At 40.3% G+C, this 19166-nt stretch overlaps 1 protein-coding gene across 1 annotated transcript in view; it reads right to left on the bottom strand.

Moving 5' to 3' along the window:
- FBN1 (fibrillin 1) overlaps positions 1 to 19166 on the bottom strand; it is a 252869-nt gene that overhangs the window by 107939 nt on the left and 125764 nt on the right. The window contains exons 10-15 of the mRNA XM_068551179.1: positions 14073 to 14231; positions 9053 to 9232; positions 7935 to 8075; positions 6101 to 6220; positions 2923 to 3048; positions 1146 to 1268 (exon numbers count right to left, since the gene is read on the bottom strand). Coding sequence (XP_068407280.1) covers positions 1146 to 1268; positions 2923 to 3048; positions 6101 to 6220; positions 7935 to 8075; positions 9053 to 9232; positions 14073 to 14231 — 849 coding nt within the window. The remainder of the gene's footprint in view (positions 1 to 1145; positions 1269 to 2922; positions 3049 to 6100; positions 6221 to 7934; positions 8076 to 9052; positions 9233 to 14072; positions 14232 to 19166) is intronic.

Consider the following 19166-nt stretch of genomic DNA (forward strand, 5'->3'; position numbering starts at 1 on the left):
AAACCAATTTCCTACTTCAAATTTGAAAAAAACAAAAACAAAAACAACAACTTTCCCTTGCTGTGAAGGCAGATTTCCACGATATTAAGAGCTATTGATGTGAAGGTCATAGAGAATGTAGGTAAACAACCAAGGGCTAGAAGCTCTTTTAAGCCTAGAGAAAATACACATCACGCTGAAGACTTAATACAAGGACTTAATACAAGGGCACCCAGAGAAGAGGCACCACAGGACTTTTTCTTGCCTTCTCCATCTTGAATAGCCTGATGCTCTCTCTACCTTCTACATCTGAAACTATGGTTTTGAGTGTCGTATTTTAGCAGATTCCCTGGATCTATTTTGAGTATGAGGTTCCTTGAGAAGTCTGGTTGCAGCTCAGATCTTGGACACAAGGGCAATAATTACTCATCCTTGACTGCATTAGGCAGAGACACTAAGCACAAATTTAACTTCTTCTCCTGATAACTCCAGTTATATCTCCTGATAACTCTTCTCAGGACCCCAGTTTTCAACAGCACAAATAAAAATCTTCATTTTGCTTCACTACTTGGAGCAATAAGATTACTTCAAAAGTTACAAAGCTAAATAATGGCTCCTGGTTCCTTTATTTCTTCTGCTTAATCCTGTTTCCCTTTTTTGCTTCTGTGACTTGATAAAGCTTAAATAAATTCTGTTTCTTAAGGTATCTGGAGGAAATTATGAATAAGAGATCACCGCAGTTAAGAGTCTACAATATTTTGTCCAGGTGAAGATGTAAGAGGTGGCAAATGACAGCCATCAAGAAGCCAACTGTCATTATTCCTCAACTGTAAGGAAGAGGCAGAACTCAGCTTATCTAAAAAGATGCTCACAGCTGTTGGTAGTCCAAATGGTAGTTCAGCTTCTCATTCATTTGCTATGGAGCCTACCAGGCTCCTTTGAGAAGACACCAAACACCCTTTCTGAAGTAAGAACAGCCTTCTGGGCATAAATCGTAGCTCGCTGGATGGCTGGACTTAAGAAGGAGTTCCAGTCAGGTTTCTTAATCCAGATTTAGGGGTACTTTAAATAGGGAGAATCAATAAGGAAAGGTGGTAGCTCTAAGCAATGTAGAGAGGAGAAAAAAAACGGGTGAAGAATATGATTTAGAGTTTTATAGCACAAACCTTTACAATAACGCCCATCTGATGCCAGCTGAAATCCAGGTTTGCAAATACATTTAAAACTGCCATCTTCATTGATACACATTCCATTAAGGCACATATTCCTTATGCTGCATTCATCCATATCTGAAAAATACAAAAGATACATTTTCTTATGGCCAGATGAGTAAGCTTACAAAGGAAGCCAATCTGGATCAATATGATTCTGTTTCGTCACATTTCTTTACTTTTTGTTATTATTGTCTAAGGTTAATTTTCATCCAAATTATAGCTTACAGAGAGAAGAGTGGCCATATGAAATATGTATCTCAAATTCTCAATTTTTGACATGTGCATGCAAACTATAGGGCTAAATTTATTTTAGGACATGTGTGTATATATAGACATATATATACTTAAACAAGCATATACGTATATATGTAATATATATATGCATGTATATGCGTATATATATATATATACACATGCATATGTATTAGACTCATATAATATATATCTATGAAATTTCATATAAATATATATTTTCATATAAATATATATATGAAATTTAACTCAATAAAAGCTACCAAGGCTCTTTTTAGGAACAGCAGTTCACAAACTGAAAGGTGTGTTAACAGCCTGATGGTTATATTTACAGATCCACATTATTTCTAATATACTGAAAATAAAAACAAAATTGAAACTAAGAATGATGAAATGTGAAATGTATTGAGGCTACTTCTTGATTCTTTAAAAAGTAGAAACCAGAGAACTGCTTGTAGTTTGAAGCAATTTTAAATAGGGGTAGGAAAAATGTATTTTTAAAATGCAAGACTTGACTATAAAGTATAGCCATGACAGCTAACCTTTAGGACCCCTTGAGCATACAGATATTTCTTTCAATTCATCAGTATGCTATTTTATTTAATATTACAGCTGTCTTAGGAGGCACTTGCTCTTCTAGACACAGTGTGTTTTCACTTACAGGCTTTAGTCAGACCGAAGTAATTTATGATTTTTTCTTTTTTAAACAAGACTCTATCCCAACTGAGAATTTTGGCATTAAGTCTTTGAATTGAATCACTGAGATAATATTCTGCCAAAAATGTTTCTAAGAACAATTTTGAAATTCCTTTAATGTATGAATAGATTCTTGGGATCTTTCCCGAAGACATTGGGAAAGATGATAAGGAGCATTCTTCATTTTTTGCTAAAGGTCTAAGAAGTGGAAACTCATCAATAATTGTCACATTTTCAATTTAGGGGAAAAAAGGCAGGGGAAAAGACAAAACGAAACAGCCCAATTCAAAGAGAGGTGATTAATTCAAGAGGCAATATAAAGGGCTGACTCTCGTCAACATTTCTCTCAAATTTTACATGTTCAGATACTCATTAGTAATATTTCATTACTACATAGACACTTTAAACAAAAGGATTATAAGTGACTGAAGAATATACGAGATTAGGTGTGTCCTATTTTTTTTTTAATGTACAAATTCTGATTGTATAAAATTTGGAAGTAATGATTTATGCTACAAAAGTTTCATCACCAGGAATATTTAAATAGTAAGCTCTGCTCCTATACTTACAATGTTATTTGACTCACACAAATGTGAATTAAAGGAACTAATACTGTTGAAAGTTAGGCATCCTCCCAGATAACAATAGGTGAATATATATTTGATACTTTGACCTTTCACTCAATGTTTGACTTGGTCTTGTTAAAGGCTTTTGATACTGAAACTGCAACGGAATAGGGGAATGACATGATTATACTGTAATTATTATTACACTATATCACCTTCGCAGTTCTTCCCATCACGCGTAACATGAAATCCTGCGTTACACACACAATGGAAACTGCCATCTGTGTTGATGCAACGTCCGTTATTGCAGATACGGCCATTCTGTAAACATTCATCAATGTCTAAAATCGAAGTCAAAAAGGAAGAAATAGCTTTATTTAGGGGATTTTAAGTTATTTTATTTCTTCCTCTCACCGTCTCTAAACTCATGATCTTAGTCTTGGGTTTTGGTTACTAAATAATATTCTTCAACATAAACTCAGTATTAAATAATATAAAATTTAGGGTTACTAATAAAAGTTTGAAAGACATATGAAAGAAAAAAATGCCAACATAATAGCATTCAATTTAACTTTACTTTCTAATAAGACTCCCTAAATCTCAGTTCTGTAAACAAAATAGGTTCTTTTTCACCATTTTCCTAGATAATTCAATGAGCCAGTATATATCATTATTTACAATGAACTTTTTGGCTGGTGTCTTTTAAGACATGATCAAAAAGGCAGATCTGATGTTAGCTGTATCAGAACAGTTAAACAGAAATGACATTTAAAAAAAAAAAAACAATTTAGAAACCTAATTCCATCTGAAAACCGTCAATCATTTGACTCTGAAATGTCTACCTTCCTTATGGCAGCTCTGGTCCAAATACAGTTTTATTTGTTTATATATTCTTAGTCTCTTTTATAACTTTATGAGTATTCTATCTACCAAACAAAATATTGGTACTATGGGGACATTTCCCCTTTTTTCTTTCATGTTTAGTGTTATATGCCAAAGTAAACAACAGAGCATGATATGGAAGTGTTAAAAATGACAATAGCTCAAATAACCTGCATCTGATCTCTCATTTAAAGATTAGTAATTCACCTAAAGTGGGCAACGAGTTACCCTGGATTATCTATTCCCCTCAGTTTCTAGGCTACATGCCTGGATGAACATCAGAAAGGATGAACACAAACCACCTTGTCTACAGAGCATACAACCTTTGCCAGGGCTTATTCCCCAGGAGATAGAGGCCAGGGCACTGAGCGGAGTTGGATGGGAGCAGACCCACCCATGCAGAGTTGAGGCCATGTGCCTGGGTATAAGGGCCCTAAACATCCTTTGGACGACAAGAATGTGCATTCATGGCATACTGGTTATTCTGTCTACCCTGTGTCTGCACGGTGTCTTGTGGTTGACCCTCAGACGCACTTTCTTTCTGGGCAGATCCAGCAGTGGTTTCCACACGAGTCATTGGACTAGCTGAGGCAGTCTGGGCTTTTCTTCTGTCTGATCTCTGTGCCAACAACCTACAATCTTTTTCTCTCTCATTTATTTCTTAATCCTTACTAAAATCTGACCTGCTCCACACTCCAAAAAATAGTAAAAGCCACATATTCTTCAGCAGACTTTTTTTTTTTTTAAGATTTTATAATCTACTTTTTTTTTTTTTTTTTTTTTAGGATTCTATAATCTATGGAGGCCCAAGGATAAAATAAACAGGATAAAGAGTTCAGCTTTTTCTCTCCTCACTAATGTGAAAATGCCATCGGGCTCCTGCTGCCTTACAAAAATAAATGAAAAGCTTGCCATTCAAAGTCTCTACCGTGTTTCTGTATGTTTCTTCTGTCCCCTCTGTTCAGTTCCTCGTGTCCTTCTCAGCTAAGTATACAGCCTTTCTGACCATTCTGTGGCAACTTTCATCTACCCCCAAATGTGATCGCGTTACTAACTTCTTGTGCTTGGGCTAAACTTAGCACTAGCTCTTAAAGAATACAGTGCTTGAGGCTTTTAGGTAATCTTCAGTCTCTAATAAACTAAGTCTCAGAGTGATGACAATAACATGCATCTACACTGATTGGCCCCTGCCCCAGCTGAATGCTCTCAAGAATGTCTCCTATTTGCTTATTTAGTAGTGCTGTCTTCTGAAACACTGGTTTCGGTTTATCTTCCACGATTGCAAAATGCCTCGTATACTGTTTGTACGTGCTGATTATTTAAAACAATAGTTATAAAGAAGGTTCTAAACTCAGTTAAAAATTCAAACTATATTTGTAATTCAGTAAGTAGGCCATTAATAGAAATATTAACAGATTGAAATGCCGTGCTCCAGCATTTTCTGCTCAAAATTGCCATTTATAAGCAGAGTACTAAAATACACTGATGGCAAGAAATCCCTAAGTCAGAACCAAATTCAAAGATTTTGAAAACAGTCACTAATAAAAAATAAAAACATCTGTATGCCTTCAACTAATATGAAGAACTTTTGCTAAAAGAGGCAAATAAAATTAACTCATTAATGGCTGACAAATTTTTAAAGTGATACAAACCTCCCTATCTTTCCTTGTATTTAATTTTAACAGAGTTCTGTTGCTTTTATCTGGCTTTACTGATCAATGATAACAGATCATTCTGTACCCAACTTATAGAGATATAGATGTATATAGATATAGTCCCCTGAGGGACTATATCTATATAGATATAGTCCCCTGAGGTGGGGCGCATATCTTAATGATTTCTATCTCAGAAACTCAGTACATCAAAGTCATCCAATAAGAGGTATATTGGGTGGCTTAATAAGTCAATTAATAAACAAATCTGAAGGGAAATTTTTGTGAGGCAACTTTACAGCAGTGCTTCTCAAACTTTAACATGCGTAAGGGTCCCTGGAAGATCTTGTTAAAATGCTGATTTTGATTCAGCAGGTCTCAAGTGGGGCCTGAGATGCTGCATTTCCAACTGGCTGCCGCTGACTACACGAAATAAGCAGCAAGAACTTACAGGCACTTCTTATCCTTCAGGCCTTTCCATGAAGCAATTAATTGCGTAAAATTTCACCTGAAACTTTTCTCAGTTTCTGTGTCAACAAAGGACAACCCCATTCCCTAGCTCTCGGATTAAAAGTTAAGACAATATAGTGATGAGGCAAAAAAAAAAAAAAAAAAAAAAAGGAAGTGAAAAAAAGATATTCCCACAGGCACCAGAAACATCTTTTAAAATAACTTGAATGTTTGCCAGATTTTATGATGCTATCCTTCAGAGTAACCATTTCTGGAATTAAGTGCAAAAAAGCAATGGGAGCGTATTAGCCTCTCCCGGCAAGGGTTATTCAGACTCCATGGAATTCCTTCAAAGCCAACTCCTTACTTAGCATACACGTCCGACGTGCCAAGCTAGGACCATACGTACCTCGGCACTCTGTCCGGGTGAGCGTGCTCTGATAGCCAGGTCGGCACTGACAGGTGTAGGAGCCCTGGGTATTAATACACTCGCCACCAGCACAAGGGTTTTTCTCACATTCATCAACATCTGCAAAACACAGTATATCTTAGTAAGACATTAGATCGCAGTAACTCCTAACTCTAAGACCATTTTACTGGTTTCCTTTACATGCTAAAACACTTTCCTTTTAAGAAATAAATAGCATAATGAAAAGATCTTTTTTCTTTCCACTACAATAACGGTGTCACCAGCCACTTTAACTGGTTGAGCAGTTAGAATGTATTATTTTCCTGTGTCATTTTTCAGAGAAAAATGCCAAATACGTAGCAACTCAACACTCCAAGCCAATAAACATTTTCTCTTCCTTGGGTCTGACATAAGGGAATCAAACAGACAAATATTTCAGAAGTGGCTTCTGGACAGAATTCTGAGTGTCTCTTGAAGCTCAATTTTTCAATGAAAAGAAGGCCTAACCATATCTAAGCATTCCTTTCTGAGTTCCACTATGAATATTACAACAAACCATGAAGCTGTTGTTGTTTAAAGGGCAATTCTCACCCACCATCAAGGCTGCTACCGCCTCCACCCCGCCCCTAGACAGGCTCCCACTAGTTTTACACTCACTTAGAGCTATCAGTATACTTACCGGTAAACTGGTTTTTATTCCTCTGTTTGTGAAGATGAGGAAGCTAAAGCTTATGGAAGATAACCCACTTGTCCGAAGTCACATGCTTCTTGTGGCAGATGCAAGTCTGATCTCACAACCTTGAGCTAGACGTTCCCTTTGCCTTTCTTACCCAGCTCTGGAGGACCTCTCAGGATTGAAGGACTCTCTCCTAACATGCTACTTGAAGGGGCTTTCATATCACCAGGAAACAATGTAGCATGAGAAACCAAGAACTACTTATTTCTACCTGATTCATAATTGGAATTGGGATTTATAATAGACCTAAGAGAGCAGTTTATTTTTTAAAAATTAGATGGCAACTGGGTGTTCTTATCCAATCCAACAAATTATCCTTGTGTTACATTTCCTTCCTTCACTAGCTTAACTGCCTTATCAACAACTTAAAGTTCCTTGCTTCAGTTCCTTGCTAACTAGAGATAGTTGGTAAGTTATCCATTCAAATTAGTAAACCATGCAAAGTTTCATAATCTGGGGATACTTCTAATGCTTTATTTTAATGGTCAGGCTTCGATAGGATGGCTTAAGTTAGAGTTACCAGCAATGCCTTGAATGTGTCTTACAATGAAAGTTAAAAGTCACTGTAGTAGGCATAATAATGCCCCCCCCCCCCAATATGTTCATGTCTTAACCCCCAGAACCTGCGAATATGCTAAATGGCAAGGGGAATTAAGTTGCTAATCAGCGGAATCCATCCCTCCTGGATTATATACAGATGGGCCCAATGTAATCACAAAGATCCTTAAACGTGTTAGAAGGAATGCAAAGAGAGAACCAGAGAGTTAGAGATTTGAAGATGCTACACTGCTGACTTTGAAGATGAAGAAACAGGCCCTCAGCCAAGGAATACAGACGGCTTCTAGATGCCGGAAAAGGCAAAGAAATGGATTCTCTCCAAGAGCCTCGGAAAGGAACACAGCCCTGCCGACACCTTGATTTTAGCCCAGAAAGACCTGTGTCGGACTTCTAACCCATAGAAGTATAAGATAATAAATCTGTGCTGTTTTAAGCCACTGAGTTTGAGACAATTTGTTATAGCAGCCATAGAAAACCTATACAGTCATGGAACAGCAATGCAGTAGCCTCTTGGTGCCAAGCTAGTGGTCTATCACGTACCAATGCACTCCCCACGGAGGTCCAGCTGGAATCCTTTGTTGCACTCACACCGGTAGCTCCCAGGAGTCGGGATGCAGCGTCCATTTTGACAGAGATAGCGAAACAGCTGGCAGTAATCAGTGACGTTGACTGGCAGCACCCCTGAAGGAATAACATGAAACCCCATTAAAGTTATGTCTAACTAGGGCATCTTCCACCAGCACTGAATCCAGTAATAATGGGCAAGATGCTGAATCATAAAGGAAGGAGGACGCTCTGGGCAAAGGTCACCTGGCGTCAACAGAGCATGTTTCCATTCTCGCCTACAGACAGCACGTGTGCACCGTGGCGCATGCTGCCAGGTACCGCGGCCTCGCTGTAGCCTTCTCCTCTGCCTGCTTCTCCCCACCCCTCCCTCCGCCTCACTCTCAGGCCTCGAGCGTAGGGAAACAACAAAGGCAGTGAGTTACTGGTATTTAACTATTTGCAAAACTGCTTTGCATGATATATAACCCAAAGAGTCATCTTATGCCTCCTCTATGGATTGATCCTGTGAATCAGATTTAAATTTCTCCCACAACATCAATAGCAAAAGGACATTAATCTCTGGAGAATATGAAACTGCCCATTTTCCTTTACGCAACAGGCCAGTTGAGCAACTTATATACTACACTCTGTAAATGAAATATTTGAGGATTGGTTAAACTTACTTAATGACTTAAACAGCATAAACAACAACAAAAAAGTTAACCTGGGGCTTCCCTGGTGGTGCAGTGGTTGAGAGTCTGCCTGCCAATGCAGGGGACGCGGGTTCGGGCCCTGGTCTGGGAGGATCCCACATGCCGCGGAGCAATTGGGCCCGTGAGCCACAACTACTGAGCCTGCGCGTCTGGAGCCTGTGCTCCGCAACAAGAGAGGCCACGATAGTGAGAGGCCCGCGCACCACGATGAAGAGTGGCCCCCACTTGCCGCAATTAGACAAAGCCCTTGCACAGAGACGAAGACCCAACACAGCCAAAAATAAAAATAAATCAAAAAAAATAAAAAGAGTGGAAGCAAAGATCTTAGATTTAAAAAAAAAAAAAAAAGTTAACCTGATTAATGCAAGAAACGTAATTAGATGACTTTTGAGCTCTTACTTGGTGGTTCCCGAGATGGATATGGATACTCCACTGGCGGTCGAGGGACTGTAATTTGAGGTCCAGGAGGAAAGCCAGGAGGAACAGCGTGAACTGGAGGAATGGGGCCAAGGGGTGGGGAAGGATATCCTGGCCTCTCGGGAATTACAATAGGGACAGAGCACAGCTTGTTGAAATCCTCTGGAAAAAAAAACACAAAACACAACACAACAGCTGAGCGGTAGCATATGCCATAGGCCCATGGAAGTCATCCTTATTTTGTAAAGAAATTTTGAATAAAATTGATCATCAAACCACGTAGGTCAACTGGAGAAAAGGAAAAAAGCCAACTGACTTGGCTATTTTCCCAAGCCAGCATTCCTAAAACCTACAGCAGCAACCAGACTGGAACAATAACTCAAAACTGGAAACAAACTCCCCAGAGTGTGTACCACATGTCCCTCCTAAAACCTAGGAAGTCTTTACCTATGTCAAAATTCACCTCAAGGAAGAACAGAATAAAATGCCATGATCTCCACCCAGTCTTCCCACCTGTGAATCCCACAGGACTCTAAACAGCACTTTTTAGTGCTTGGATTTTATTTTATATGCCTTGGGAAGTCACTGGTAGTCTTCTGCAGGGGTGGGACATGATCAGATGAACATTTTCAGAAGATCATTCTCACTGGCATTTGGAGACTGTACTGGAGGGAAGTAAGACTGCCACAGAAGACCAAGGGCAAGACAAGGATGGCTGGACAAGGGAGCCAGTGATGGAACTGGACAGAAGTAAACACATTTGAAGATTATTTTCGAGATGAATGGGCTATGTTTGGGGAAGGAGTAAATGTCAGAGCTGAGGGAATAGGAAATCAAGAATGACTTCTAGTTTTCCAGTTGAGCAACAGGGTAGACATTGGTGTCGTTTGCTGATATGGGAAACACTGTGATGGGAGCAGGTTTGGTGGGTAAAAGCTCTACGTTGAGCATATGAATTTTGAGATATCAGACATCCACATGGAGATGTCACAAAGCAGTTTTAAAAGAGAGTTTGGGGCTTCCCTGGTGGCGCAGTGGTTGAGAGTCTGCCTGCCAATGCAGGGGACACGGGTTCGATCCCTGGTCTGGGAAGATCCCACATGCTGCAGAGCAACTGAGCCCGTGAGCCACAATTACTGAGCCTGCGCGTCTGGAGCCTGTGCTCCGCAACAAGAGAGGCCGCGATAGTGAGAGGCCCATGCACCGCGATGAAGAGTGGTTCCCGCTTGCCACAACTAGAGAAAGCCCTCGCACAGAAACGAAGACCCAACACAGCCAAAAATAAATAAATAAATAAATAAATAAATAAATAAATAAATAAATAAATAAATAAATAAATAAAATGGGAGGAGTCATTGTATGCATTTCATAGAGTTATTAAAAAAAAAAGAGAGAGTTTGAAGCCTAGAGAAGAAGTCAGGGCTGCTGCTAAGTTTTGGGGTTATCAGTAGATAGGCGTCATTTAAAGCCATGGGGACGGATGAGCTCACATAAGGAAGGTGTGGAAAGTGAAGAGATGGGAGAAAGGAGACAGAGCCCTGAGGAACACCTATTTGTAAAAGACAACAAAGTGACAAAGAAGAAGCAGCCCATGGGGCAGAAGGAATGCCAGGGGCTGGTGAGTCTGGTGTTAATGCTGCAGAATGATCCCCCAAACTAGTACACTCTGACCTAGTCAACTGTTTTCCCTATAATTGCCCATACAGACTGACTCCTACTTTTCACAATGCCAGTTCTTTATTAGTATAAATCATGTTTAGATTTGTGACATATTTCAGGGGAGGGAGGCTTCCAAACAGGTCTTTTTAAGCAGTATTCAGGTGTCGAGAAATGTATTTACTTGACCACTCATTTTCATGTTTCCTACAAATAGCCATATTTTGTCATAGTTCCCTTCTATAAGTAAACAATATCATTTTTTAAATTTCTTTTTTCCCTCTTTCCAGAATGTTGATTATTTTATTACCTCTGTCACACAGGGATTCTCCCATAGGTACTTTCTATACTAGCTTCATCCATTAATAGAAATTAGGCTAGTATTTTTATTTTCCTTGTGGACTAGAATCTGGCTTATTCTATGACACAGTGATATGTCGTACTGAAATGTATTCATATTTCAACCTCATGGGACATTCTGTCCATTTACATTTGGCTAAACATACCTAGCTAGCTACCATGTACCTTGTTGTTTTTTTCTGGTCCATTACTAAAACTTTTTCAATCATATTTGACATTTCCAACTCAGGTTAAGTTTATGTTTTCAGAGAATTCTACTACTGCATTGTTTATCTGGAATTTCAACCCACAAAGATTCTGTAGTACTTGACTGTATTTGGAAAGGATTTATATATTGTTTATGCTTCCCTGAATCAGGATGCTACAGTCCCTGTTGTTAAACCACAGTGATCTTCCTTATAGAATTATCACCTGGATGTGCCATACTCATCATTTCCTGGCTACCTGCTTTCTACCAACTCTCTACCACTAAGACTGTGCAGTCTCTGAAGTCAAGGATCGTGTTTAACTCATGACGAAATCCCACTCTCGGCCTCACCTGGAAAACTGCACAGAAGAGGAATTTATTAACTATGTTGGATTTAATTGAATGGCAATTGTACTTATTAGCTTCCAAGCACCAATCAACCTTTTTTTTTAGTCTTTTAGGATTTCTATAAAAGAAGTTGGATAGCTTATCAGCATTTCTGCTAACTAGGTGGGTATATTATTTTAAGCATGCCATTAAATTCATCTCAACCTCTCCATGAAAGTGTATCAGGCTGGGCTCTGTACTTCTTCCTACTTTCTTCAGCTTAATAACTTTCCGTTGAGCCCCTTTACATTCAGAATCAGCAAGCTGGGGCTGATTTTGTTCAACTGATGTCCAACTTTCCTATCTCCATTTAACCCGGAGATGATACTGATTTTTTTTTAAAGTGAAAAGCTGACCAATCTGAAATCATCCTTCCTATGTCATCACTCTCCATAAGTTAAGAACCCAGAGCTCTGTAGTACTGGTACTGGAACATTTGAACAAACAAACACACCTACCTGCAAATTAGTTTGCTCTATCCATCTGCTCTGCTCTGGGCCTGTCTCAGGGTTGTGCATCTTTCAGTGGTACCCTTTGGGAGAGCAGCTCCCCGCAAAGCTACATAGGGGAACCCGGCCTTCTGCCCCATGAGTCCCAAAGTAGGTCTTCAGCACCTAAGCCTACTCTGGTCCTCCCTCTTCTATTCAAGGTCTCAACATAGGAAAGAATCCACATCAATGCTGCTGATTCCTAAGTTAACATATACATTTAAAAAGTGATTCTCCTGGTATCCAAGCTGTACGTCTTAGTAGAAAGTCATGTGCTTCTAAACAGTGACCGACTAAATGGTCCCCCTAGTGAACTAAGAAGGGTGCCTTATATTTTTAGGCCAGAGACAGTCAAAATATATGGCAAAATATATGACTTGTTATATGTTAAAATTTATTGAAAGATTTTCTTGCTTCTTTAGTCCACACACATAATTCTCAGTCATAAATAGAAATTTAAAAATAACATCCGTGAGCAGGTCTATAACCCATGATAATGGGGCGTTCATATACTGTGAATAGCACACTCTGAAGTATTTCATTAGCTCTGCATTCATCCATCCGCATCTTGATGTTCTCCCCTAAAATTTCCTGATTTAAACATACTTTTCAGGAACCAGATTGAGAAGAAGTTACTACCCCAAGTTTTACTTAGAACTGGTGGGAAAGACGTCACCTAGTAAGTCGTACACTCTCCGTGAATGCCTCCCATCAGCAAGCTCTCGCTAAGTACCAGAGAAGTGTTAAAAAATTAGAAGGAATAAGGCACTATAATGATGACTGAAACCCCCTAATGAGATTTATTAACTAGTAAAAAAGCTGTATATGAACACACAGAGGCACAAACCTGAGCAGATGGGATCTGTATCACAGCAACAGTACAAACCTAGAGCACTGAGCAAGAAGGCAGAACTTTCAGCAGTGGTGGTCTTGGGATGTGCAGGGATTAGGTCATATTTGAGAGGAATCTCAACCAACAAGAGGGCAAATAACAGGCAGAGGCAGCAGGGGTGGGGAGTAGGGAGTAAGGACCTGAACTGGGGAGAAGTTTGGAGAAAAAAGAATATTTGAGTTTAGAAATGCTCCGACTGGGTTCAAGGAAAGCTGGATTGCATAATTTAATTAGAAAATAAAGCTACTATAAAGAACAAGGATTAAAAGATGAACGGGGATCAGATTTGGGGACTCTAAATGCCCTGCTAAGTAGTAAAATTTATTTTCAAGAAATGGAGTGACTTGGACCACTGGATATTGCCTGAGTTCATCCTGTGAAAAATTTTCTGAACACCTTTCTCTACTTCTTCCCCAGACACAATTTTTTAAAACTGAATTTCAGATGAGTTAGGCTTTGGGAAATGTTACGTGGCAGCTGTGGATTTCACAAAGACCAGTTAGGAGGCTACTGCAATAGTGCAGATGAAAGAAAATGAGCTTTAGGTGGAAATGAATATGACAGAAAAGAGAAATCGAAAAGAAAAAATAATCAACAGGACTTGGCAACCAAGAAGAGGAGAGGGTCAAACGTTAGGGAAGGAGGAAATGTGTATCCCGAATAACTCACCTGAAAGGCTCTGAGGGAGTTGAGTTTTATTCTGCTGAGCTTTTGAGGATACACAAGAAATACAGAGAGCCAAAAGAAATACAGGAGGCTAGGAAGGAACCAGTTCTTCTGACTGGTCAGGTTGCTACCCAGTGGTAATACGCAAGCTAAGTAAGATACAGTAACTGCCAACAGTGTCATTTGTATGGACCTCTGTATTTCCCCTGTTCATTACCTGGGGAAATTTCCCTGAAGGCCATCTCTTTTATTTTCTGGAATGTCATTCGCTTACCTGGGTTTCCACTAAATCTGCAGCACATACACTGCCCCTGGGCTCGCGGGGGGTTGAGCAGAGATACTCTGGATAAATGGAAGGGCTCTTACCCGTTGCTCTGATGGGACACATTTCGGGGGCGACAGTGACCCCCGGAGACCAGCACCGGCCGACGTCACAGCAGCACTGCATCTTGGTGATGGACTGCGGCAGCTGGTTAGAACAGCGCCCGTTTGCCAGAGCCGTGTAACAGTATCCTGGGCGAACATCTGAGAGGACAAAGAAACCGCCACACACATCACTGAGATCAAAGGTAAAACGACTCTCTTTTGCCCCAGCACCTCCACATTTCCCAGTGGGGCTCGAGCAGGATGAGGTGACACTCAGCCCTGGAAGGTAAGCTGTGAGCACCACTCGGGAATAGCGCTCAGGCAGAAATCCCTCCATCTCACACCTTTTGCCCCTGTGAGCTGGTGCACTTGGCCCAAGTCCCACATTCCGTCCCCAAGGTGGGAACAAATGATTACAACCATATGGGTCATAGGAAAAGAGAGAAGGAGAAAATCACTGGCGGTGATGGTTAATTAGGTCTAGAGACATGTCTCTATACTGAAGGGAGACTGTGTTGTCCTTGGTTTCAAATGACCTAATTTGAGCCACTTTAGGCAAATATTGATATAAATCTATTTTAAAACAACATGAAGTCTGCACTGTAGGTTACATCTCTAAAAGACCTTTCTTATTTTTCAGTCTGAAACCGTGAGTCAGACGTGTGAGTTTTTTTTTTTTTTTAAAGGAACGAGCCATTTTGCAGTCAGATCCACTGTTCGTTCATCGAGGTTTCCTTTTGTCCTGGGGCCCTAACAGATTTGATAAGGCACTAATTCTTTACAAGTTCAAAATGTACATGATTGCAAGTTCTTAGTGCTATAGGATACAATACTTCTTGAAGGAACTTTGCTTTTGTGGCAGAATGGTATCTTCTCAAAGCAACAGGGGAAGACATTTCTATATATCACTTTTATTGGGTTACATCTGACGTCTGACGGTCGTGACAACACTGACACACTGAAGTACAACTCTGGGTTACCAGAAAAGAGCCCATGACAAAGGAGAAACCTAACTGCTTCATGAGCCTTTGAGGTCATGCGGTGGAATACAGGAGGTAGGTAGCCAAGTGCAGAACGCCTTGATCTAACTATCATATATTACGGGTGTATCTCTCTTTAAGTAAAATGTATTTCTGTACAGTTCCTATAAAATAAGTTTTGAAATGTAACTAGTATTTTGAATATGCTTGTCATTTGAAGGAATATAACTGGGAAATCCTTTTGTAAGGTGAAGAATTTGTTTGTAGTCAAAAGTCTGTCCTCGTGTTTCCTGTAAGTCTGCATATTAACCATCATTTGATCAGAGAGGGTCATCCCTATCACTGTTTTCATCTACATCATTCTCAAAAACACAAAGCCTTAAAATCTTGAAGGTTGCAATAAATTAATAAAATGAAATAAAATGAAAAAACCAAGGCTGACTTAGAAACATTTAAATTATTAATGTCGAGGGGGCTTCCCCTGGTGGCGCAGTGGTTGAGAGTCTGCCTGCCAATGCAGGGGACACGGGTTCGAGCCCTGGTCTGGGAAGATCCCACATGCCGCGGAGCGACTAGGCCCGTGCGCCACAACTACTGAGCCTGCGCGTCTGGAGCCTGTGCTCCGCAACAAGAGAGGCCGCGATAGTGAGAGGCCCGCGCGCCGCGATGAAGAGTGGCCTCCGCTTGCTGCAACTAGAGAAAGCCCTCGCACAGAAACGAAGACCCAACACAGCCAAAAATAAATATAAAAATAAATAAATAAACAAAATAAATAAATAAAAATGCAATAAATTATTAATGTCGAGTGAAGATGGCTACATCAAACCTAGACAAACTATAAAAGAAAATTATGGGCCAGCTTTAAAGGATATGAGATTATTTCTAAAAAGTACTTTAAACCACTAGCAAGTATAAGTGTGCTTTCCAGAAATTTTCTGTGGTCCCAGTTCCTGCACCTCTGGTCAGACTAATAGTCTCAGCAAAGAGGCAGAACAAGTTTTACTCCAGCCTGGTCCAGGGTAAATGGCTGGAGAGGGAAGCGCAGACAAAGAATGCTCTGTGGAGACATGGGTGGCACCTCCCCTGTGCAGAAGGGGGAGAAACAGAACTTCCTGCTTCCTAATTTGCTTTGCCTTAAAGACACTAATACTTCATATACCCCAGGATTAATATTGGGGCATGGAAACCAAAGGCTGTTAAGAATGGGAAGAGATGTTCAAAACTGGCTTATATCCCAGCTTCAAATGAATTTGGTGGTCAAAACCCAGTATAAACACTTGACCAAAATTTGTATGTACAATTTGCAGTGTGGGCCATCTTTCAGAGCAAAACTGGGACCCACAGCTGCCAACAGCAAGCTCTTAACGGCCTTATGTCTATTATTTTGCAAATTATCTATGATATTATTTTACTGCCCAGCTGGCTGACTTATATGATAAATCAACGGGTCGGAGACTCTTGAACAAAATGGTGAATGGTAGGACTGGAAGAATTAACCAGCCACATTTGCGTTGCTGGCAGTTCCTGATTTATAAATGGCACCTGCATATACAATAATCATTTTACAATTTTTTTTTGCAGGAGAGCTTTTGTTAAGAATACACACATTCACACAACTTAAAATTGTAAAGAAAACCAGTGGGAAGAGTTGTGAAAAGCAGGAACCATTCAGAGGAATTGACCCTTGGGCATGCCAGCCTGAAGTCTTCCATGTCATCAGATGGTAGTGCCAAAGGAAGTGGAAAGGAAATCATCTGGCGCTGGATCGCTTTGCATAGAGGGTAAGGGGTGGCTTTAAAGTAACCTGAAGATCTATGGGAGCTGAGGGAGAAGCATGGTAAGACTTAGAGGAGGTAAATGAAGGTTGGAGAAACCTTAGACACCTTCATCTATTTTAAATCTGCCCTGGTCAAGACATCTGGCAGAAAAGGAGTAAGAAACTTTCTTCCTTTCTCCACTTCTGAATCACTTGGCCTTACTCTCAGGACCCAGAAATCACATTACATCGAAACAAATATATGATGGATTAAATATCAATAGGTGTTTGCAGGTCATCCTAGCCTGTCAGCAGGTCTCCCCTAGCCAATCACTAACATTGCTGGGGCCAACTAGGAGCTAGGAGCTGTGAGGCCCAAGCTAGGTACCAGACATCTCTAAGACTCCTGGGAATTGATGAGACAGAACACACTACTATGAAAAGACAGCCTTACACAAAGTATTATAAAGTGCCAAACGAAGATCACAAAACCAAAAATAAAATGCAATAATTCTACCAGCGCTTACACGACAAAGGCAGTGTTAGAACTGGTGAGAGAGTCGCAGAATGCGGTAACAGAAGGTAACAGTTCGAATGTCATGGTTAAAAGAGATGTATAAGGAAGATACCACATACCACTATCTACACGTGGGGTTTCCTATTGGTTAGATTCACTAATTCCAAATAACCAACTTGCCAACAAACCTTGGGTTTGTTTAAAAGTTGGAGACTATACATATTTTCTTGCCACTGGGGATAATTTTGGGGGTCTCTGTGGTTTACCATGGCAGGAAACAGCAGCAGTAGGGAAGGCAGAAATGTCATTGGCATCACTTTATGTAAGTTGCTAATTATGGGTATCATAAAGTTCCAAGGAAGGAGGAACAGTGCTTGCCTAGGGGTATGGCAAGCGAACGTTTACTGCATCCGATGGTCATTGGGAGGAAGCAATGGGCGGAGTCCGGACTGTAGACTCAGCCCAAGTTGGAATCCCAGCTCCCTCACTTATTAACTGCTTAAACAACTGGAGCAAATTATTTATCTAAACTTCCCAAACCTCAGCTTCTTCCCATCTACAGTACTGTTTTGAACATTAAGTCAGATAATTTCCATAAAATACCTCACACCGAGGAGGTGACCCAGGAATCTTAGTTCCCTTCTTTTGTAAAAAGTTAGCGTGGATATACTAGGTAAAAAGGAAAGAACTTTAAAAATGTCAACTTTCTGATATGTAAATGTGTTAAAAGGATTAATCATTTGAATGCTGTTTGGGGCTCTCTTTGAAGGTTAAAAAAAAAATCTACCTATTATCTGGCCAGGAAAGGACTTCTGCTAGGCATATCCACTGGAGGTCATGTGTTAATTGGGACAGTTTGGGGAGAAAAAGGAGCTACATGAACTGCACTTGCCATCCTTTCACTGCAGTTCCAAGATCTATGGACAGATTCTGGAAAATCAGGCAATCCGGGCACCACCGACCATTGCTTCTAAGGAAAAGTCCAGATATGTTTCCCTCATGAGTTGCACTTATTCAAATGTCAACGGAGAGACTGCCCTCAGCTTTTATTATGTGTGACTAACTAAAAAGGAATTCAGAATTTCAAGTGCAATTCTGTCTTGGTCTGAAATTCATGGCCTGTGGTGAGGACGTGAAGCTGCATGTCTTTGAAACTACGGGCCAGAAACAAACATCGAAAGATAGACTTCACTTTCCTCCGAGGCCTTCTGCCATAGGCTCCCCAGCTTGGTCCTATTAATAAGGGATTAGTTATTTTGATAGTCAACACATGCTTACTGAGTGCCTACTACATGCAAGGAATTGTGCTGAGAACCACCAGGAATATAAGGATAGCAGTTACTGTTCTCTAAGGAGAATTACAACTTAATTAGGGAGATAAAAACATACAGAAACACAGAATTTCCCTATAAAGCCATTTCTAATAAGATATCCTTAGGTTCGGGGTGGGGGGGGAACTGCTTTCAGGTAAGCTGATCTGGGACACCTTCAAAGATAGAGAACCTGAGTAGGAGTGTGAAAGGAGGCTTGCATTGGGGAATGTGTTCTGAGTGGTGCAACATGAATGAAGCAATTGCTGTGAATGGCCTGTTTGGGGGTGAGAAGCAGTCACTGTGCTGAGAAGTCAGCAAGGTTGGGAGGGGTCACAGAGTGAAGCTCCTTCTCTATCGGGCTGTCCATTTTTGAACTTGAACTTTATTCTAGAACACCGGACTTTGAAGGAACTCTTAGCAACCATTAAATCCAGCAATTGTCAGATCTATGTTTTTGAACAACAGAACCTCTTATTTAATTGATATTTTGTAATAGCAAAATGTGGATAGCCTAACACCCACCCAGAT

The sequence above is a fragment of the Eschrichtius robustus genome, chromosome 1 (genome assembly GCF_028021215.1).
Source record: "Eschrichtius robustus isolate mEscRob2 chromosome 1, mEscRob2.pri, whole genome shotgun sequence".
Taxonomy (NCBI): domain Eukaryota; kingdom Metazoa; phylum Chordata; class Mammalia; order Artiodactyla; family Eschrichtiidae; genus Eschrichtius; species Eschrichtius robustus.